This window comes from Balaenoptera ricei, chromosome 5 (assembly GCF_028023285.1).
Source record: "Balaenoptera ricei isolate mBalRic1 chromosome 5, mBalRic1.hap2, whole genome shotgun sequence".
Taxonomy (NCBI): Eukaryota; Metazoa; Chordata; class Mammalia; order Artiodactyla; family Balaenopteridae; genus Balaenoptera; species Balaenoptera ricei.
This window is the reverse complement of record NC_082643.1, coordinates 2,919,173-2,940,490: the sequence shown is the minus strand read 5'-3', so window position 1 is coordinate 2,940,490 and position 21,318 is coordinate 2,919,173. Positions and strand designations below refer to the sequence as shown.

General features: G+C 44.1%; 1 protein-coding gene and 1 long non-coding RNA gene across 10 annotated transcripts in view; both read right to left on the bottom strand.

The window, feature by feature from the left end:
- Window positions 1-11,963, bottom strand: part of RAPGEF2 (Rap guanine nucleotide exchange factor 2) — a 248,786-nt gene extending 236,823 nt beyond the window's left edge. For all 9 annotated transcript variants that reach the window (XM_059922344.1, XM_059922353.1, XM_059922347.1 and 6 more), the window contains exon 1: window positions 11,823-11,963. In XM_059922344.1, coding sequence (XP_059778327.1) covers window positions 11,823-11,891 — 69 coding nt within the window. In that variant the 5' untranslated portion in view covers window positions 11,892-11,963. The remainder of the gene's footprint in view (window positions 1-11,822) is intronic.
- A 1,923-nt stretch (window positions 11,964-13,886) lies between these two features.
- On the bottom strand, window positions 13,887-15,185 carry LOC132366314 (uncharacterized). The gene is made up of 3 exons (XR_009503416.1): window positions 15,032-15,185; window positions 14,513-14,591; window positions 13,887-14,125 (listed from the first exon to the last, which is right to left on the bottom strand). It is a non-coding gene; the product is annotated as an uncharacterized LOC132366314 (long non-coding RNA).
- Window positions 15,186-21,318: the final 6,133 nt, after the last annotated feature.

Below are 21,318 nucleotides of genomic sequence, written 5' to 3'. Positions count from 1 at the left end.
ATACAAATGTGTAACTACAGAGGAAAACAGCCATCCCATAATATATCAAGTGGGAACAAGGACTTTTAAAGTGAAATGATTTTACCATGCTGCCCCTCCCCCCCCCAAAGACACAGAGCTTCCTCTAACTGATGGAGATTTAAACCACACCAGAGAAAACGAAATCAAGATAGGAATTCTCACCCATTCCAACTTACGTCTCAGATGACATTAGGTTTGTAGATTAATATTTGGGGATAAAGAACTTGTGGGTCGGGACTTCTCTGGTGGTGCAGTGGTTAAGAATCCGCCTGCCAATGCAGGGGACACGGGTTCGAGCCCTGGTCCGGGAAGATCCCACATGCTGCAGAGCAGCTAAGCCCGTGAGCCGCAACTACTGAGCCTGCGCTCTAGAGCCCGCAAACCACAACTACTGAGCCCGTGCGCCACAACTACTGAAGCCTGTGCGCCTAGAGCCCGTGCTCCGCAACAAGAGAAGCCACCGCAGTGAGAAGCCCGCGCACCGCAACGAAGAGTAGCCCCCGCTCGCCGCAACTAGAGAAAGCCCGTGTGCAGCAACGAAGATCCAACGCAACCAAAATAAATTAAATTAAAAAAAAAAAAAAAAAACAGAACTGTGGGTCTCTGCATACACTGCTTGCCTCTAAAAGAAGTCTTGTGTTTTCCCAAATTGAAGGCGCAGGGCAGCGCGTGATAACATCTGCCCCTAAAGCTAGCTCGCCCCTTGGTTTATTCCAGCTCTTACAAAAGTAAGGGGAGCCGACACGAATGAAGACTAGAAAAAACTGAAATGCAGTCAAATTCTTCTTCACCTCAATTCTTGGCATTTCATGCTACTGTATTTCAATTTCTTTAACTCATGAGTTTTCAAAACTCATCTCTAGTTGTTTGCAAACGCATAAATTTGATCAAGCAGTTTCTTAATACCATAACTAAATAATGTAACTTAGCCAAATATTTCCAACAATTTGACCAAGAATTTTCTAAAACATTTGAGTGTGCTTAAAAGAAAATGGAGTTTGCAAGACTGCATAATGCAGCTTACGGAAGAAATCAGAAATGTATTGTCTTGAAGACTTCAAATAGTTACTTATATACAGAACAACTGGACAGATGTTAAAGTGTTAATTGACACCTACACATTTTCACTTTTTTTATTTTATAAGATTTTAGTTACTTCAAAGCCTGGCCAGCTCTCTTCTTTTCCACTTGTGCACGCAAATGTAATTTATTACTGAAAACATCAAACAGAAAAAAAAATACATTAAAATATAGAAAACAAATGGTTTTTATCTTTATAATTGAAAATAGTAAATACCTCCCAGCTTACATTTTATTTGTTGTTATCTCAAATGTTAGGGCCCATATTTTTTAATCCAATCTTCCAGTACCAATTTCAGTTACAGGGGAAAAAAATACACACTATGTAGAAACAGCATGCATTCTTCAGAATTTACCACACACAAAAAAAGAACGGTAGGTGGCTATGGGAGGAGTAGGGCAGGGAGTGGGCTTTATAATTGAAATGCAAAGGCATTTACATATATATATATATGTAAATGCCTTTGCAGTTCACTTCTCCATTTATATATATATATATGGAAAAAAGGTTTGTAGAGATGTTTCTATATTGAACTGCTTTTTTAAAAAATATTTATTAATTAATTATTTATTTATTTGGTTGCACCGGGTCTTAGCTGCGGCAGGCAGGCTCCTTAGTTGTGGCATGCAAACTCTCAGTTGCAGCATGCATGTGGGATCCAGTTCCCTAACCAGGGACTGAACCTGGGTCCCAATCAGAGTCTTAACCACTGGACCGCCAGGGAAGTCCCTTGAACTGCTTTTAATGAAATGCTGCACACACAGCTTAGGTCTCCCCATCTGCAGCTGTAATAATGCCTCCGACCAGCCTCCTTCAACACACCCTGCCATCCCCTTCAGTCCCTTCCACCCCCTCACTCCTACCAAAAGTAACAATTGAACGACTTGTTAAGTTCACAGGAAAGGAAAAGGAGACCCTACGAACTTGATCGCACAGAGACTGACTTCCTTAAACTACTACCACAATTTCTTTTCTACTGTGCTTCATTTTATCTCCTACACATTTTTTTCTTATACCAAATATTCCAATTTTACTTACATTCAGGATCATGAAACCGTCACACCTGGTAAAATACACTGCATTTTTATGTGAATATCTACAAGATTCAGGTAGGAATAAAGGTGAGTTAAATGTTATTATTTTAGCTCTTCTTGTCCATTTATTTATAAGCTTGTGTGTGTGTACGTAAGTTTCCTCTAATATATTGCTTCAGCCATGTCACTAATGGTCCAATGTATGCAAAATATTTAGCTGAAAGGTAATGAGCTCTTCATTAAGATTAAATCAGGAAAAAGATTATTTTCAAAAATATCTTAATTTGGTGGCCCCTTGTCAGAGTCACAGTAAAATTCCAAAAGCTGGGTTTTTTTTTTTTTTACTTTTAATTTTGAAATAACTTTAGACTAAAAGAAGTTATTAAAAAAAAAAAAAAGTAGTTCAGAGATCCCACAGACTCTTCATCCAGCCTGCCACAATTCATCATCCAAAATAACCGCAGTAAAACTATTTATTCAAATTCACCAGCTGTCCCAACGTTTATTTTCTGGTCCAGGACCTAATCCAGAATCTCACAGCTCATTTGGTTATCATGCTTCCTTAGTCTCCTCCAATCTGTGACTCTTTCAGCACTTCATCCTTTCATAAGGTGAGCACTTCTGACTACTAGCCATTTTGTAGAGTGTCCTAAAATTAAGTTTGTCTAGTGTTTTCTGACACTTAAGTTGAAGGGTTTTTTAGTGAGAATACCACCTGAGATGTGCCCTTCTCAGTGCATCACGATGTTGATATGTCTTGTGACATAACTTTGATCATCTAGTTAATTTGGTGTCTGCTAGTTTTCTTCACTTTAAAAGTACTGATTCCTCCCTTTGTAATTAATTACTTAATCTGGTGGGGGAGACATTTTGAGACTATGCAAACATTCTGATATCTGATATATACATTTCTCATCATACCCTCACCCACTAATTCTGGCACCTACTGATTCTTGTTTGCAACAATTATCACTGTGAGGTTTGCCTACTGGTGATTTTCCATTTCCATCATACCTTCTACATTTTTTATTGGCATTCTACCATAACAAAGAGCTGTCTCTTCTCCCCTACTTATTTATTGGATAATTTACTTATATTGGCATGAGCTCATGGATATTTTTTCCCCTAGACACTATAATCCTTCTTTATCTTTTTGTTCAAATTGTCCCACTGGGATTCCTTTGTATATACATTCACTAGACTTCCTTCTGAATTGTAAAACGCCACTTCAGTTGGGGAAGATCAGGTAATTTCTTTGAATGAGAGATGATCGATGGTAAGACTACCTTTACCACTTACATCATGAACAACAACAACAAAATTTATGGAAGAAAACTATATATATTGAAATATCCCCAATGTGCTATATACTCTTACAACTCTTGCTCATCCAAGACCTAATGCTCTTCGGTCTTTATTTTACACATATTATTATCGAATTTTCTCATCATTGTCACTGTTTAAATCCACCTAACCTTGGGCCACCCCCATCCCCGAATAATTTTGGTATTTCAAGAACACAGCCCAAACTGCTCAGAGACAATAGTAGCTACATTCATTTTAGCCAAAAGGTAAGAAGCCATAATTATGCCGAGTGAAAAAAGCCAATCCAAAAGATCAAATAGTGTACAATTCCATTTACATAACATTCTTGAAATAACAAAACTGTAGCAATGGAGAAGAGATTAGTCCTCCCCAGAGGTAGAGTTGGGAAGTAATTGTGTCTATAAAAAGGCAACAAGAGGTATTCTTGTGGTGATGGAATTCTTCTGCATCTAGACTTTATCAATGTCAACATCCTCATTGTGATATTATGCTACAGTTTTGCAAGATATTTGTAATGGAAAAAACTGGGTAAAAGGTTCACAGGATCTCTGCATTATTTCTTACAATTGCGTGTGAATCTACAATTATCTCAAACTAAAAAAAGTTTTTTAAAAAAGATAATGCGTTTCAACTCTAGCGTGAATACTCAGGAGAGATAAGATAATCACCATCGTGCCCCAACCCTTCAGATCCACTGATTGCTAGCTGGCTTCTAGGAAAGTTCCTACCAGGCCTCCCTAGAATAACCCGCCAGCAGCTAACTCTTCTTCAGGGTCTCTTCTTTTCCGATTAGCTTTTATGTTGGGAGGGACAAATACCACCAGCTAGAGAAGAACACAAAATTGCCAAGAGCCAGTAACTGTTGGTTTGTCAACTGAACTACCAGCAGTTCACAGGGTCAACATGTAAAATCTGATTTCAATTCATTTAGCTCATATTAAATATTTGAGAAGTTCTAGATCATGTTCAATGTGTAGGAGGCAAGCAATGAGAAGAGGGAAGAGGGTTTTAGTTCCAACAACAAGACAAGGTCCTTTTTCAAGCCACACCAACCCCTCCAAAACACTTTTTACTGCCTAATGGAGGTGAAAGCACAAAAATGGTGGTACCAAGAGACTCTAAAACTCAAGGACAAAACGTTCTGCTCTACAAAAACTAACCCGGCCACCACCGACCACCCCAACTGACTGAAGAAGAGAAAACACCTGAATACAGCAGGAAACACATACTTTGTAACAGTGCAGTAAGTCCTAGTTAGTTAGCAAGTGAGACCAGAGGCGGTTTTTTCCTGAAAAGATAAAAATTCTAACAGTCAAAATAACGTGCCACACGTGTGTACACGGCACACACGTGTACACAGGATATATGTTTCCTGAAATCCATTGAATCCTGCTTAAACCATTGACTAAAACTTGAATTCAAATTAGTTGTCCTAATGCTAATGAGATTTCTGGTGAATCACAAATAGTTTGAAGCAGGCCTGTGTTCCTTTGTAGCCACCAGTCTTTGATTAGTAAAAGGAAGTAGTTATTCTTTCTGATTCCCTAGTTCTTTGCAGTATTTAGAGTACTGTATCTCTGTTGTAGAATAGAGCTTGGTGCCTTAGATTTAAAAACTTTTTATACACTAGCTCTTTTATATAAAAGGCAGAGACAGTCAACCTAACAGATGTGTTTCTGATATTTTTCTGTACAAATCTCTCATGTTGAAACACTGTTACACTTTCATATAAATGTGTGCTCTATGCAATAAACTTGGCAGGTAAAGCAAAAAAATAATAATACTACTAATAATGTGCCAATCAGCTTACTTTCCCCCCACGAAGGCTGACATTATAACCACTGAACAAGTTTTTACTACTTATATTCCAGCTCTGACAAAGCTACAAAAGACCAATTATAGGTACTACAAATTGCTTCTCCTTCCTCATTTCAACATTAATTTATGTAAACAAAAAATGATGTAGAGGAATAAGGAACTGCCCTCACAGACTCGCTACAATCGTTACCTCGTGCCACCACAAGTCAACTGTGAGCTTAAATTCAGATGTTCCTCAACTCTTGCAAAAGATGGAATGCCTGGAAATCCCATTATCATCACAGATTAAGAAATACTAATATACTTGGCATAATGATATGAGCAATTAGTTATTTCATATTAGATTCCAGAATGCACGTGGAAGAGACATCAAAGTTTAAGGAAAAATAGTGTAAGTTGAAAAAATCCTGAAAATCAAGAGAATTATGGGGACTTCCCTGGTGGTGCAGTGGTTAAGAATCCGCCTGCCAATGCAGGGGACACGGGTTCGAGCCCTGGTCCGGGAAGATCCCACATGCCGCGGAGCAACTAAGCCCGTGCGCCACAACTACTGAGCCTGCGCTCTAGAGCCCGCGAGCCACAACTACTGAGCCCGCGTGCCACAACTACTGAAGCCCGTGCTCCGAAACAAGAGAAGCCCGCGCACCGCAAGGAAGAGCAGCCCCCGCTCGCCGCAACTACAGAAAGCGCATGCGCAGCAACAAACACCCAACACAAACGAATATAAATAAATAAATAAATTTACACAGAAAACTATGTTCAACAACTTGGACTTTCCTCCTGTGAACTAAGAAATGGCCACCTCCGCCGTCTGCCGTGATTAGGCCGCCCTGGCGTAAACGTGTGCACGGCACGACACGATGAGCGGCTGATACGGACGTGCACACGTGCAGCCAGCCTGGCCAGCAGAGGGGCCATCTCCGCTGTGTAGCTCGGGCTCTTGACCACCTCCACCCTGGAGGTCAGACCTCTGCCTTAACAGAACTCCAGTCTCCTCCCACTCTCCACACATCACAAGCTTCCACGGGACATGTACCGTCACTTCCCATCCACCACTCAATCCCTTGGCTCCAGGCGCACCGAACAAAGGTCCACACTTATTTCCTCACAACCACCTGTGCAGCTTCTATGACCTTGGGCTCGCCTGGAAAAATCCTTCACAGCCTCCTGGTCTACTGGTGGGTGAATTTCTACTCCCCTAAGACTTAATACACACCCACCTAGGAAGTCCCCAGACTCAATACACACCCATCTATGAAGTCCCCAACCTCAGCAGTGCTGGCCTAGGACAGCTGTCACAGCACTGATGAATCACTTCCTACTTGTGACATGACAGACTGGTGAGCTGCTTGAGGGACAGACGTCTCAATGAATCCCCAAGGCCTGGTAAATAATAACTATTTCATTAAAATGTGATACCAACAAGAACTATTATTAGGCATTGCACTCAACAGTAAATGTACGTTCTTCCACTTCATCCACAAAACAACTTCGAGAAGCTATTATCCACATTTTACAGATGAGGAAACTGTTACCAAAAATGGGGTGAGGAGAGGGAACAGCCCATATAGTACAGATATCAAGGAACTATCACCAGCGTCCACATTTCCATAACTCTACACTAGTCTAGATCAAAGTGCTTTGAGGTAATTACAATTCCTTTCCACTACATATAAAACTTACAAAATACGTAACAAAGCTAAAAAAAAAAAAGTTTTCAAATGAGTCAAGAAGGCATAGTCTTTCTGTGTTTTGAAAAGGTTACTGTACCTTTATTTCAAATAGCTCATTTAGGGTGGAAGCATATGCCACTATTACTTTACATAATATGACTTTATAAGACTTGAATTTCAAACATCCCCCAAGGCAGACCTTATTGTGTTCATTTAACTCCCCCCAAAATCCACCTGGATAAAGTTTTTTCAGGGCAACAGTAAATTTTTTAAAAAAAGAACAGACTTGTTGTTTCAAGGTGGAGCGGGGCAGGGGAGGGATGGATTGGGCATTTGGGGTTAGCAGATGCAAACCACAGAGATTGGATAAACAACAAGGTCCTACTCTACAGCACAGGGAACTGTATTCAACATCCTATGATAAATCATAATGGAAAAGAATTTTTAAAAAAGAATTTATATATATGCTTAACTGAATCACTTTGCTGTACAGCAGAAGTTAACACAACATTGTAAATCAACTACACTTCAATTTTAAAAAAAAAAGCAGCATGGTGAGTCTTCATAAATAAGCTAAAATGATAGCGCTAGGAGGTTATAGCTGGTTTTGTTTTTATTTTACATCCTTTTTCGAGAGGAAGAAAACTGCAACAAGTTGGCAACCAGGAAGTCCTCTTAATGTTTTTTTTTAATTTTGGTTTTTTTGTTTTCGAGTGTCTGTGAAAGCCGGGGTGGGGGGCGGGGGGGTCTGGGCAGGACTGTGTTAACCACATAGCACTGCAGCTGGAGAGACTCATTTTGAACCTCAGCCAAGATATGCAAAGCTAATTATGGAACTGTTAATTACTAAATGTTTAAAAGGTTATTTGAAGGTGACTAAGTTTCCACCAATATTGCAAAAGAATGTGAATAATTTTTACCATAAATTCAAGTCCTCACTTGTTCAGAGCCACATGCTAATACAGTTTGAAATTGGTTTTTCAGTAATAAATGTGTATTTTTTTAACCTCCAAATTCAAATATCATTGTTATGAAAGCTAAATGCTTGTGGCCAGTCATTACTTTGTGAGACATGCTTTTCAAAAGTGCACCCAGACCATTTAGTTGTGTTTTACGAACAAAAACTACTTAAGGGACAAATTATTTATTACTAGAGCCCCAAAATGAGCCAAAATATAATCAAAGTGTAAGTTGTCAGATGAAAATATAAGACTGCTCAAAAACAATGATAAAAAAGAGATGGAAAATTTATCTGTCATAGACACAATTCTTCCACTAGATTTGAAAGTTAAATATTCACCAGAGATACTCTTTTGTGCAGATTCTCATAATTTAAAGTTCTCTGGGCTAAAGGCACTTTTTCAGCCCTCTCATTATGACTCAAGACATATTCTACTGAGTGACTTTTGCAAAGAATTAAGTCTCGTACTGTTAAGAGCTCTCCAAGGACAAATTCATGAATTAGCAACTAAATCAAAAGGTGTAATAGCCAAAAAAAAAAAAAAAATTTCAGTAGTGAAGAACAAAGTAATATTATTAACTAGGAAGGGATGAGGCAGGAGCTGTTTTACACAAACCATTTTAAAAAGTAACTTTTACAACTAGCTAAAAACACATCATATTAAATCTTTAAAGTAGAAGAATATTCTGCAATAGATGTTTCACCTGAAAAACTAAAAACAGGCATTTAAACACTCTACCTAAGCAATCTGAAAGGGTCTGAATCCAGTAAGTTAATAATATGGTTTAGAAAAATCATTTTATTGTTTAAAGACTTGGGGGGAAAGCTGTTCGTAATTTATTTACATCTTTCACTTCACTTAATTGCTTAGGTGACCAAGCTTCCCATGTAAGTGATTAAAGACATAAACCCAAACAGTTTGATAAAGCAGTTACTTAATAAGAGTCCTGTTTCTCAACAGAGGTGCACTGAAAAACATTAATAGAACATTTAGTGCCCCTTATTTTCAAGGAGGTTTGTTACTGAGAATACAGTGCCCCGATGACTAGAACTTAGCCACTTTCCAGACACACAATATGGGACACACATTGGATTAAAGATGGCTTTTCTTGTCCTCTCAGAGGATCAGGTGAAATAGTGACAGCCCCTTAAATATGAATATGTGAGATTTAGCTAAAAATTCGAGTGACAATTTTGTTTCTCCTTGCCATTCCCCCTCTAGTGACGTGCCTAAATAAACGGGAAAATGGGTTTCCATTTTCCAGGTGGGCATGAAAAGCTTCCTAATTTCATAACACTCTTCAAAGTTCCTGTGTTTGCACTGAGGCTCTCCCCACCCCCAGATTCTCTTCGAGCTAACTTCTTAGGTCACACGAGTGACAGCACGATTACTTCTAGGCAACTGAGTGACCTCGTACAAAACCACGTCTTCACAGGGTTTGGGAGACAAACTGGGCTGGTAGGGTTAAAAAAAAAGAAAAAAGGAAGAAAATGAATTTAACAAAAAATATTTATATATTTTCCTCTTTTCTTTTAAGGCACCTTTCTTTTGCCTGCCATAAGAATCGTACAAACTCCTTCACCAAATGTATCCTGAGAAACAGAAGGAAGCATGACAGCAAAACTTTCCTAATTCATATCCATCTGTCCATATCCAGTTTATTTAATAACTCTGCTTTTATATTACAAACTTCTAACCCTCGAGCACTCAAGAGAAGACAGGGCAGAAAAACTTCCAGCCCTTGCATTCACAAAGCACTCAACAGAAAAGGCACCTGCTACCAAAACTTTTTTTTTTTTTTTTACTTCTGAGTAAATTTCAAACTTTCAGAAAAGTAATTATTTTTGACAAGCCAGGTGAAGGTGGAAAACATTCACATTTCCATCTACTTTCTCTTTAAAATAACAAATAAACATGTAGGTCCGCATTAGTAATAACCAAGGGAGCATCAGTGTTAATACGGTGGACACTTAGGAATGTTCAAAATGTTTGGTAGGCTTCTCTAAGGTGACTTGTTCTATGAAGGTTTGGTGGGGGAAACGTGCTGCTTTCAGACGGTCAGCGAAGCGTTCACGTTGTGGTGTCAGTAGCAACTGGCCCACTTCTGACTCGGGCCAAGTTCTGTGCTGGTCAGTTTTCACTCTGTTCTCCACAACCCGTGCGTAAACAGGGAAGTTTAACAGCTCATTTCTCTGGCACAGTCCGCACGCGGTCACAGTGCAGGTTCTGTCTCTTCCAGTCTTGTTGGGGGACACACCCCCCTCCACCCACCTTTTAGTAGGTTTCGAGTCATTGCTATTCTAATCAACCAACCGGAGATTCCACTTCCCCGCTCTCTAATTTCCACTAAAGGCCTCTGACATCATTTTCTGACCTGCCTCGCTAGGTTCTAATATTCTCAGCATGTGTGATTTCACTTGGCACTTCAAACTGAAAGGCATTGAAGCATTTCACCGAAATGGGCTTTTCCATCACACTGTGACTGGGAACGTGCATTTTCAGCTGCGGAAGACTGAGTGACTGACAACTTACAACCAACAGGAGATGCAGAAGGCACCTGAGAAGCAGTGCAACAAGAGCAAAGAGCACGACCTGCCTTGTTTTCAATAAAGTAATCCTTTGGAATAGGAACTTTCTGGAGACACTGTGAAATGAATTTGCCTTGCAAAACTACCACCCATCTTCCACAGTCTGGTAAACGAGTGCAATCTACCTACGAACCCCAGATGTGACGGCTCCATCAGAAAAAAATGAGAAATCAAAAACCGTACCAGGTGCCATTCCTGGGCCTTGTCCAAAGGCAGCCAATGGAAGAATCTGTTTTATTCTCTTTTCCCCGCATTAAATAATGACAATCAACAGCAGAGGAGGAGAGCCTCTGGCTCTGCACAGATGCCATCCAACACCTAACAAGCGAAGCAACTCCTTCAAGCATCAGATCCTAAACGTCCGATGGGCCCAGGGATCAGGAGGGCTTATTTGTCTTAAGACGGCTGGCAGCAGGATCTCCTGTAGTCACCATCCCAACGCTCAGGAGCATGCGTCATTACCCAGTCAGCAGCGAAAAGCAAAAAAAATCAAACCACCACATTTTTATAAAACTTCCCCCTCTCTAGTCCAACTTGAGACGACCAGATCCACCACCATCAGCAATTCCTCCACTTAAAGCCAGAGAAAAATAAGCCTGAAGGTAAACGAACGTATAAAGGTTAACAAACTTATCTAATTTTGACAAGGTTGTGCAACACCAAAAGAAACCGCGGGGTGCCCTTCCCGGGGCTCTATCTGAATATGCCTGCTCTGCAGTTCTGTCTGCAGTTGAAACTAAAAGCACTAACCTAGCTATTCAACTTCCCCCCCCCACCCACCCACCGCAACCTCTTCCTTGAAAAGCGGCATCACTTTTCCAAAAAAAAAAAAGAAAAGAAAATAGTAAACATACAAACATCTCAACGTTTTACTTTAGAAGGCCACCACGGGTTCGCGTTCCGCAGAGCCCTGCAAGTTTCCTCCTACACCTCTGCAAACGCCGAAGAACTCTGAAGGTACGAGGGGCCACAAGCACGGGGAGGAAGGGCGCCGGCGGCCGGGGGGGGGCAGGAGGGGCCGGCCGAGGGGAGGTGACTGCCCCCCGGCCCCCGCCCCGAGAGGCTCCCGGGCCCGGCGCGCGGCTGGGAAGAGGGGACGCTCGGGAGAGACCTCCCTGCCCCGCGGGGCGATCGCAGGAGCAGGTCGGTACGGGGAGGGCGGCGAAAAGGAGAAGATCCAGGGGAGGAGGAAACGACGCCAGGACGTCCAGGGGAGACGCGGAGACGCGAAGCCCCTGGAAGCTGGGGACCCAACGCGAAGCGCGGGCGCGCGGGGCGAAAGGCGTGGGCAGGGAGCGCGCAGCCGACGCGGGTCTCACCTGGGGGGTCCTCTCGGCCGGGTTCTTCATCACCGCCTGGCGGAAGCTGTTATCCACGTAGGACGCCATCTCCCCCCGCAGCCCGGGCCGGGGCCGCTCCGCGCCCTCGGCCGCCGCCTCCCGGCCCAGCGCCGCCGCCGCCGCCGCCTCCGCCCTGCGCGCTCCGCCCGCCTCGGGCCAACCAGCCAAACCGCGGCGGCGGCGGGGCGGGGGGCGCGCGAGGCCCGAGGGTCCCCGCGGCGCCCGGCTGCCGGGAGCTCCCGCTTCCTCCGCCTCCCCCGCGCCGCGCGGCTGGGAAGGCTCCCCACGGGCCCGGGCTCGACACGCCTCCCCGGCTCCTCTCGGGGACGGCGGCGGCTCCTCCCGGCCCCCGCCGGCCTGAGTTATTTTTAGGGAGTTCGAGCGGCGGGGAGGGGTTGGCTGGGGCGCACGGGCCTCGCGCTCCTCCGCGCGCAGGGCCGCCCCCTCCTCTCGGGGGCTCCGGGAAGCACTCGGGGGCGCCGCGGCCGCCGTCCGAGGACGGGCTCAGGTCCGGGCGCTGCGAAGCCGGGTCGCCTCGGCCGCCGTCCCCGCCGCCGCGCCGGGGCTCCGTCTACTGCGCTCGGCCGAGCCCCCCGACGGCTGCTGCATCCCCTCGGGCCGCCCCGCCGCCGCCGTGCGCTCCGCCGCCGCCCCCCATCTGCGCGCGCGGAGCGGCCAGAGCGCCCCCGGCTGCGCGCTCGGCCCGCTGGCTCTCGGCAACTTTGTTCCCGGGCTGCGGACGCGGAGGGAAGGGGCCGCGGGCACCGGGTCCGGACTCCTGGCGGCGGGCGTCGCGCACAGCCCCCCGGAGAGTGTTTGGGAAGCGGCGACTCCCCTCCTCTTCCCCGCCTCTTCCTCCTCCTGCGCCCCCGCGCCGCCCCGCCGCGCTCAGGGAGGAAGCGGCCTCCGGGGCCGGGCGCTTTGTGCTGCAACCATGGTGAAGAGCGAGTGACGGGCCGGCGGCCACTGGGCGCGCGCCGCGTCGGCGGGGGCGGGGCGTCCGGCGCCGGGTCCCGCCCCCGCGCCGCCCGGCCGCCCGCCGGCCGCGCCCTCGCTCCGGAGCGGCACCTTCGGCGGCCCAGGTGAGCCGCGCGCCGGGCCTCCGCCGACCGCCGCGCCCGGGCCGGGCTGGAGGGGGCCCCGCACCACCTGGCCCCGGGGAGGCGGCGCGCCCCGGCGGCCGGGCCGAGGGCGCAGCCTCCCCTCCGGCGGCTCACGCCGCGCCGCCTGCCCACACCCCACGCGCGTCCCGGGGGGCCTGCCGCGTCGCGTCGCCCCTCCAGACCGGCCCTGGCGCCAGGCCTCGGCCGCCGGGGCGGCACGTCGACCCGGAACAGAAGCCCGGCCCGCAGCTCGGGCCGCCCTGGGCAGTCGTTTTGAACCCAGGGGTTGGCTCCGAGTCGCTCCAGAGGCGATCAGTCCTCTAGGGATTTATTTGGCTTCTCCTTAACTTGCTGCAGGACAGCGTTCCTCTCCTGCCTCCCGTGCTCACCGGGCACCGTCAGACACTTAAGTGACCACGAGACGAGGGAGCTGGAAACGTGCCAGTTCCACCCTAGGCCAAACACCACCCCCAGACGGGCGAACACTCCAGATTCAAAGGTGAGACCCGGACAGCAAGTTCTGTGACATAAGCAGAAACACTGGCACATGCGGCTTGGCACGAGCCGGGTAAACGTCCAGACCCCGGGTCCGACCCGGACTCACTTGGTGCAGAGGCACCAGGACAGAGCCCTTTAATATGTCACCAATCCTGCTGCGTCCTCCCCCCTCACACGCCCACCCGCGAGCCAGGTGGAGGTGTGTAAGGCCAGCCAGACAGCGGGAACAGCTCTGGAGTCCTGGTCCTAGAGCTTGATTTTCATCTGGCTCCCCTTCCCCACCCGCGTCAAGTTCGTGCTTTGCTGTCTTCGTGGAGGCCGCACTCACAGGAGGATTGCTACTGTCAGGACCTACCACGTTGAACACTTTTCAAATTTTCAAACATAACTTTTTCGACATCTAGTTTATTGTAAACACTTGGAATAGGTTATGAACGAACGTTTCAGGGTCCTAAAGTCACCTGTGTGGCATTAAACAGATTGTGTGGCTTCCAAGAGAAGGGACCGTCCTGGCCGAACCTCCTGAAACAATCTGAGTTACAAATTATCTCTCTAGACCCTTGATGTTACCCTGTGCTCCAACTGCTTCCGCATATTTCTCTCGAACCCCTTAGTTGAAACCCAGCATCCAATTCTTTATGATCTAGACTACCACCACCTTGAATAAGTGCCATTACAGCTCTGTGAAGAGAGAGGAGAAGAAAAGTCAGATCCAATGAAGTGAAAAAACATACCTGACATCTCCATCTGGTGCCCAGTAGACATCTCAGAATTCACCTGCGCAAACCAGGCTCCAGATCTCCTGCCCCAGACATGCCCCGCCCACAGACTTCCACATTCCTGCCAATGGCATCTACCTCTGTCACCCCTTGCCCAGGTGAAGAGCCTTGGCGTCTTGACTCTTTCCTTTCTCATACCGCGCCCCCCTGCCCCGGGTTTCAGTAAACCTGTCAGCTCAAGCTTTAGAGTACCATATCTGGAATCTAACCTCTACCCACCACCTCAACGGCCATGACCTTGGTCCACGCCAGCAGCATCTTTTGCCTGAGCTTTGCAGTAACCACTTACCTGGCCTCTTTCTGCCCTTGCCTCCAGCACCGAGGGAGTCGGGGTGAGTCTTTTCACTCCAGCTCATGTCATTCCTCTGCTAACAACAACAACAAAAAGTCCATTAGCTCCCCATCACTTTTAAGGTGAAAGCCAAGGTCCTTATTTATCATGGCCTAAATGACCTATAGACCTGGTTCTCCTTCCCTCCCCACCCCCGCCCCCTTTATCTCTCTGACCTCATCTCCTACTATTCTACCCCCTGCTCATTTCCCAGCCACACTGGCCTCCGTGTTGCTTCTGGAACACAGGAAGCAAGCCACAGTCTCATGGCCTTTCCCTCTGCTGTTCCACTGCCACCTGAATTAGTGACCCACTCCCCTAGGCCACCAGAAAACAAAACCAAACCAAACCTAGAATGGTGTTCCCTCCCCTCCTTCATATCTTTATTCAAATGTCACTTTCCCTGTATCTCCACATGCCCTAGCCCTCTTCCTTGCTTTGCTTACCACCATCTGACATACGACGGATTTTACTTACTTGATTTATTTATTGTTTCCCTCCACCATAATGTAAGCTTCTGACGTCAGTGATTTTTTTGTTCCTTTTTGTTCACTGCTGCATCCCCCAACGTGATGTAAATGAATGAATAACTATAGTGTTACCTTGTATGTGTATGAAACTGATACATACATTACCTCTGATGGGGAAGGGGAGGCTAGGAGAGAAACTGAACCTCTCTGAGCCTGTTTTCTCTTCTTTTAAAAGCAGATAAAAATGGCATACCCTGAAGATTTTAGAGGATCCAATAGAATCCATGCAACGTGACAGTGACGTGTAAAGTGCTTGAACCACGGTATGTGCTCGACAAACGGTAGTTATTTTTAAGATCATCCTCATCATCCCAACCCTTTGAGGTCACTGGAACAGTTACTATCATCCTGTTTACAGATGAGGCAACTAAGACTAAAATAGGTTATGTGACTTGCCCTAGTTCCAGGCCTGCCTGGAAGTTTGGAAGGGCCCAGGGCCAGCTAATGTAGACCCCATCGTAAATTCCTAAAGCTGTAAATGAACTGGAACACAGTGTGGCAGTGACTATTGGCTTCTGGCCTGAAACTCACAGCCCATTTTCTTCCCATCTCTGCTCCATCACGTATTACAAAAAGGCTTATCCACGCGAGGACACCCTAGCCTGCACACCGTACCCCTCACAAAAGCTACCCCCTGGTGATTCCTCCAGAGTTAGTCCAGCCTTGGACAGTCAGGCCTGGAAGCGGCAGGGCAGTCAGTTCCAGGGCCCAAGGTGTTCAGAAAGCATGGAATTCCTTGTCCCATGGGGAGGGTGACGCCGGAGCAGGGCCCCTCAAAGCCTAGGCAGTGGGCAGGAACTCAACTCACCTAGGCCGCACAGCTGGAAAGCTGTGAATTACAGATGCAAACCCAGCTCTTTTTCTTCTGAGTGCTCTGCTGTGATACTGAATTGCCCCACTGACCTCAGGTGAGGCCTAATAGTATGTCATATCCACCAACAAAACGACTAACTCGCTGTCAACCTCTAAGCTATCATTTAATTTCAATTAATAATTCAGTTAATTTTCCCACTATTTATAATCTACTTATGTAAGTACGTTAATAATGCCATTCGGCATCTAGGACACCTGATACTTGGCATGCATTGCTTTGTTTTATATATTTTATATAATATATTTTATATAATAAAATACATTACATAGGTTAGGTGTTTACAGTCATCTTTTAAAGTGAGTAGATTTTTTTTTAAATTTTTTATTTTTTTATTAACATTTGAAGAGGGAAGAGATATGGGAACATATGTATATGTATAACTGATTCACTTTGTTATAAAGCAGAAACTAACACACCATTGTAAAGCAATTATACTCCAATAAAGATGTTAAAAAAAAAAAACATTTGAGCACCAACAGTATGCTGTGTACACCATGGGTGACAGAATTAGACACAGACCTGCCAGTTTGCCAATTAGCCTAAACCAAACTGCTCCAATAACCATAAAGTAAGCCATTTATTATGCTGCTTCATAAAGGCAACAATATGTATAAAGATGAGAGTTTCTTTGTTCTGTTTCTACAACCATCATATTATCTAGAAAGTCATTAGGGGATAGAGAGACAGAACACTGGGTTTTAAGTCTAGAAATGCATTTCAAGTTCTGGCCTTAATACCATTCGACTTGTAACTTCAAAAAGCCTTGATGATTCCAACAGTAAAACCTAATATTAATACATCTCTAAATATATTATATAGGTTAGGTGTTTACAGTCATCTTTTAAAGTGAGTAGATTTTTTTCTTAAATTCCTATGGGTCCAGCTACAACATAAGAGTAATATACATCTACATCTATCTATCTATAGTCATTTTGTTCAAAAAAACACCTTGAACGTTCGCTGTTCAGTCAATAAATATTGATATTTATTGCATGCTGTGTACTAGGTACTGATCTCTATGTTTGGCGTACCAATGGTGGAAAAGACAAGCGTGCTTCGTTTCCTGGCCTCGTGGACCTGACTCTGTGTGCCAGACATTTGCCTAATTTACTCACCTCATCTAGGAGAATGGCCAGGGCGCTAGGATTCAGGAAGCTGCACTGTTCTAAGACAGGAGATCCCTCTCGTTACCATCTTGTCCAGCTGTTACAACTGTCTGAAAGCAAGGTTTAAGAGCTGAGAGGGGCTGAATTCTAGTAAAGGTGTTCCTCCCATGAATCTCACGCCTCCCAGACCATTTTTATTCACATTGTTTTGCAGTTACTTGAACCTCAGGAGAGTGGAAGGCTATAGTTTAGACACTGTATCGCTTTCAACAGAGCACACTCCAGTAGGAAATATTGTATCTACCTGCAAATAGCATTCCAGAGTCCCTGGTGGAGAATACAGTTACAGAGCCCAGGGAGAGACAGTGTGTACATAGCAGAGAGCTCATGAAACAAGTTAGATGAAGTGTATCCAATACACAATTAGACTCAGACTCTTAGGTTTGATTTTATAGGAATCCTAATAAATTCAGAGCTGAGGATGCTGTCACATGAGTAAGAACGATGCTAATGTAGATGTCAGCTTGATGTGTAGATATTTTGGACTTGATTCTAAAAGAAGAAACCATTTTTTCCTAATTTATCAATATTATGACCTTGGTTCTGCCTTGGCCACAAAATTAAATAAAAATATAAATCAGAAATATATATTCGAGCTAACAAATAAAACTGTTTTATCCGGTTACACGATTGCATCCCGCACCCTGACATAACCACTTTCTTCTGCTGATGTGTTTGCGTTTGAACTATTGGACCAGTGGGAAAGCACAGCCTTCTTTATTTCCTGATTGTGAGAAAGCTGATGCTGACATTTCTTGAAGGAAATGCGTTGTTAAACTTTTGATCCACTGTCAATTCCTTCTATTGTTGCCTACTGTTTGGCATTTATTTTTATGAATCGCCCTGTGGAAGTGTATTGCAAAATCAGTCTGCCAATTTTAAGGAGACCTCTAAAAGGGTTTAGGTAAAGTATGCAGATTCAGGGGGGTTTTTTTGTTTTGTTTGTTTTTTTTAAGCCTGAAAATAGGTAAAATTAAGGACTTCAGTTCAAAACCTAACCATGTAATTGCCACCACACAGTCAATGAGTGTTTAATGCATAGATTTTAAAAGCCCATACTGGATATCATGAATGCTTAAATTAATTATGCAGAGAGAAAAAAAACCTTCCATTTCAAACATGCACAATGGAACATAGTATAAAATTGTATCTGGGTTTCTCCAGTTATGTTAAAGTGGTTACATACAACTGAAATTACATCCACAAGCACACTGGTACACAGTGCAGAATTTGTAAATGTGTTCCAATGAAGAAAAGCAGCTACAATTATCACCAGCTCTGGTCTCCAAGTGGTATTCAAGGGGAAAGCAAGTGTGCTATAATACAGCTGTCTGCTATAAGAGCTGCAAAATCAGATAAGGTCTGTGAGGGGAAAAAAAAAAAAAGCAGTATTCTTGACCAGCTGTGATTTTTTTAAACACCAATACTAACAATCATTCTGAAGTCATGATTATTTAATATTTGTTAAACCCAAGACTAGTGCTAGACACCATATGTACATAAACAAAGACAGAGAGTCTGTGCGTTGAGCTTGCAAATCTAAATTAGGCAAAGGAAGTGAAGGGCAAACAAGGGCGTGGGAAACATGCACTAAGGGCCGGTTTGGAAAAGGAGGCTATTTTGTTGCATTGTATGTTAGTTTTAACTATCAGAAGGTGCATTATTTTGCAACACAAAAATTTAAAGGAGGGAAGTCCGGGGTGGGGAGGGGGGGGGGGCCAGGAGCACATTGCCTTTACGGGGGTTGAAGGAGGAAACCTTCAATATGAAGATATATCAAGTTAGAGACCTGAAAGAGGAAAGCACCAGTAAATGGCAAAAAACAAGACAAAACTAAAAACAAAAAAACCTCTGACCATTGGCTGGGATCTGATACAAGAAGCAGTAAAGATAATAGGTGAGATATCGCTCAGAAGAGAACCTTCCAAGCCCTGGAGAGGCACATCACGATGGTCCTGGCCATCCTTAGTGTTCTTCTTATATGAACATTTTACTTATCACATAAGTATGACCAGTGATAAGTGCTGGTAAGACATTTAAAACTGAGTTTGGTTCCGTCTCATGCTTACCTCACCTACGAGGAATGAGCCTGTGGCATCATAGCTGTCTGTAGGAATCCAAAGGTAATTAAATCAGGGTAAAGACCGGAGCAAACTCACAGTACTCCACCCAGACCTGGTTGGGTGCCTCAGAGACAGGGCTGTTGACACAGAAGATAGCATAGAAGTGATTGGACTAACAGAACTTTATCACGTTGCTGCAGGGGGAAAAAAAATGTCATCTTTTTCCCAGTGGAGTCAATAAAATGCAGCTTTATAAGGGCAGAGTGGAATATATGATATAGTGGGAAAACCTTAGAATCTACTATCACACAACCTTGAATTTGAAAGCCTTTTCTGACAGACATGAGCTCTGTGACCTTAAGGAAAGAGCTTAACCTCTCTGAACGTTAGTGTCTACCTTTGTAAAATATAGTTTAAAAATATCTTCCTTGCTAGATTACTATGACAATGACTCAAAACAGGATTTATGAAAGTAAATATTCAGGAATTCCCTGGCGGCCCAGTGGTTAGGACTCTGTGCTCTCACTGCCGAGGGCCCGGGTTCAATCCCCGGTCGGGGAACTGAGACCCCACGTACAAGCTGTGCGGTGCAGCCAAAAAAAAATTTTTTTTTTCACTTTAAAAAGTAAATACTCTTTCTCATCTCTCCCTTCCCCTTAAAGGAATAGCTTTAGTCAAAGAATATTTACATGGCCCTTCAAATTCCTAGGAAAGAAAGATTTTAGGTTAAAAATATTGTGGCCTAATTGACTTTACATACAGAATTTTGAACTTAGAGATAGTTCTTTTATTTAGTCTATTTTAGTAAATAAACTTTAATTACTTGTAGCAAGTAGCCCAGAACCTCAAAGGTAAATAACGTTTTATCTGGGGCAGTGGTTCCTAGCTGGGGGTGGTCCGCGTTTTCACAAGGCTAAGAGTGCTGGCAGAGCTGGGCAGGGCTGCTGTCTCCAGAAAGCAAGCTTCTGTGTTCCACAGGGCAGAAAAGGAGCTGCTTGTCAGGTGCATCAAACCCAAGTCTGAGGGCATCTCTGCTTTCATCAAATAAATGAAAAACCAGAATTGACTCTTACACATATTGAATCTATTGCCAGGTTTATGTCCATTTCAAAAAAGCAAGGGATGATTGCCATCTACTAATCCGTGTGTTATTGTCCCATTTTTTTATTGTCCCATTTTTTGTGTCAGAATTATTGATTCCAAATATGAACATGTGTAAATCTGCACCTAGCACTCCAACGACTAAATCTAAACAATATGTATAAACAAATCAAATGAACCAGAGATCCAGTTTAATTACAGACTAAAATTCACAGTGGTAGGTTTTTTTTAAATGTATTTTGTTGAAGTGTAGTTGATTTACAATGTGTTAATTTCTGCTGTACAGCAAAGTGATTCAGTTATACATATACATATTCTTTTTCATATTCTTTTCCACTATGGTTTTTCACAGGATATTGAATATAGTTCCCTGTGCTATACAGTAGGACCTTGTTGTCTATCCATTCTATATATAATAGTTGGCATGTGCTAATCCCAAACTCCAAGTCCCCCAGCCCCTCCCTCTTGGCAACCACAAGTCTGTTCTCTACGTCTGTGAGTCTGTTTCATAGATAAGTTCATTTGTGCCTTATTTTAGGTTCCACATATAAGTGATACCATATGGTATTTGTCTTTGTCTGACTGACTTCACTTAGTATGATAATCTCTAGGTCCATCCATCTTGCTGCAAATGGCATTATTTCATTCTTTTTGTGGCTGAGAAATATCCCATTGTATATATGTACCACGTCTTCTTTATGCATTCATCTGTTGATGGACATTTAGGTTGCTTCCATGTCTTGGCTATTGTGAATAGTGCTGCTATAAGCATTGGGGTACATGTTTCTTTTTGAATTATAGTTTTCTCCTGATATATTCCCAGGAGTAGGATTGCAGTATCATATGGTAACTCTATTATTAGTTTTTTTAATATATAAATTTATTTATTTTATTTATTTATTTTTGGCTGTGTTGGGTCTTCGTTGCTGTGTGCGGGCTTTCTCTAGTTGCAGCGAGCGGGGGCCACTCTTCATCGCGGTGTGCGGGCTTCTCATTGCGGTGTCTTCTCTTGTTGCGGAGCACGGGCTCT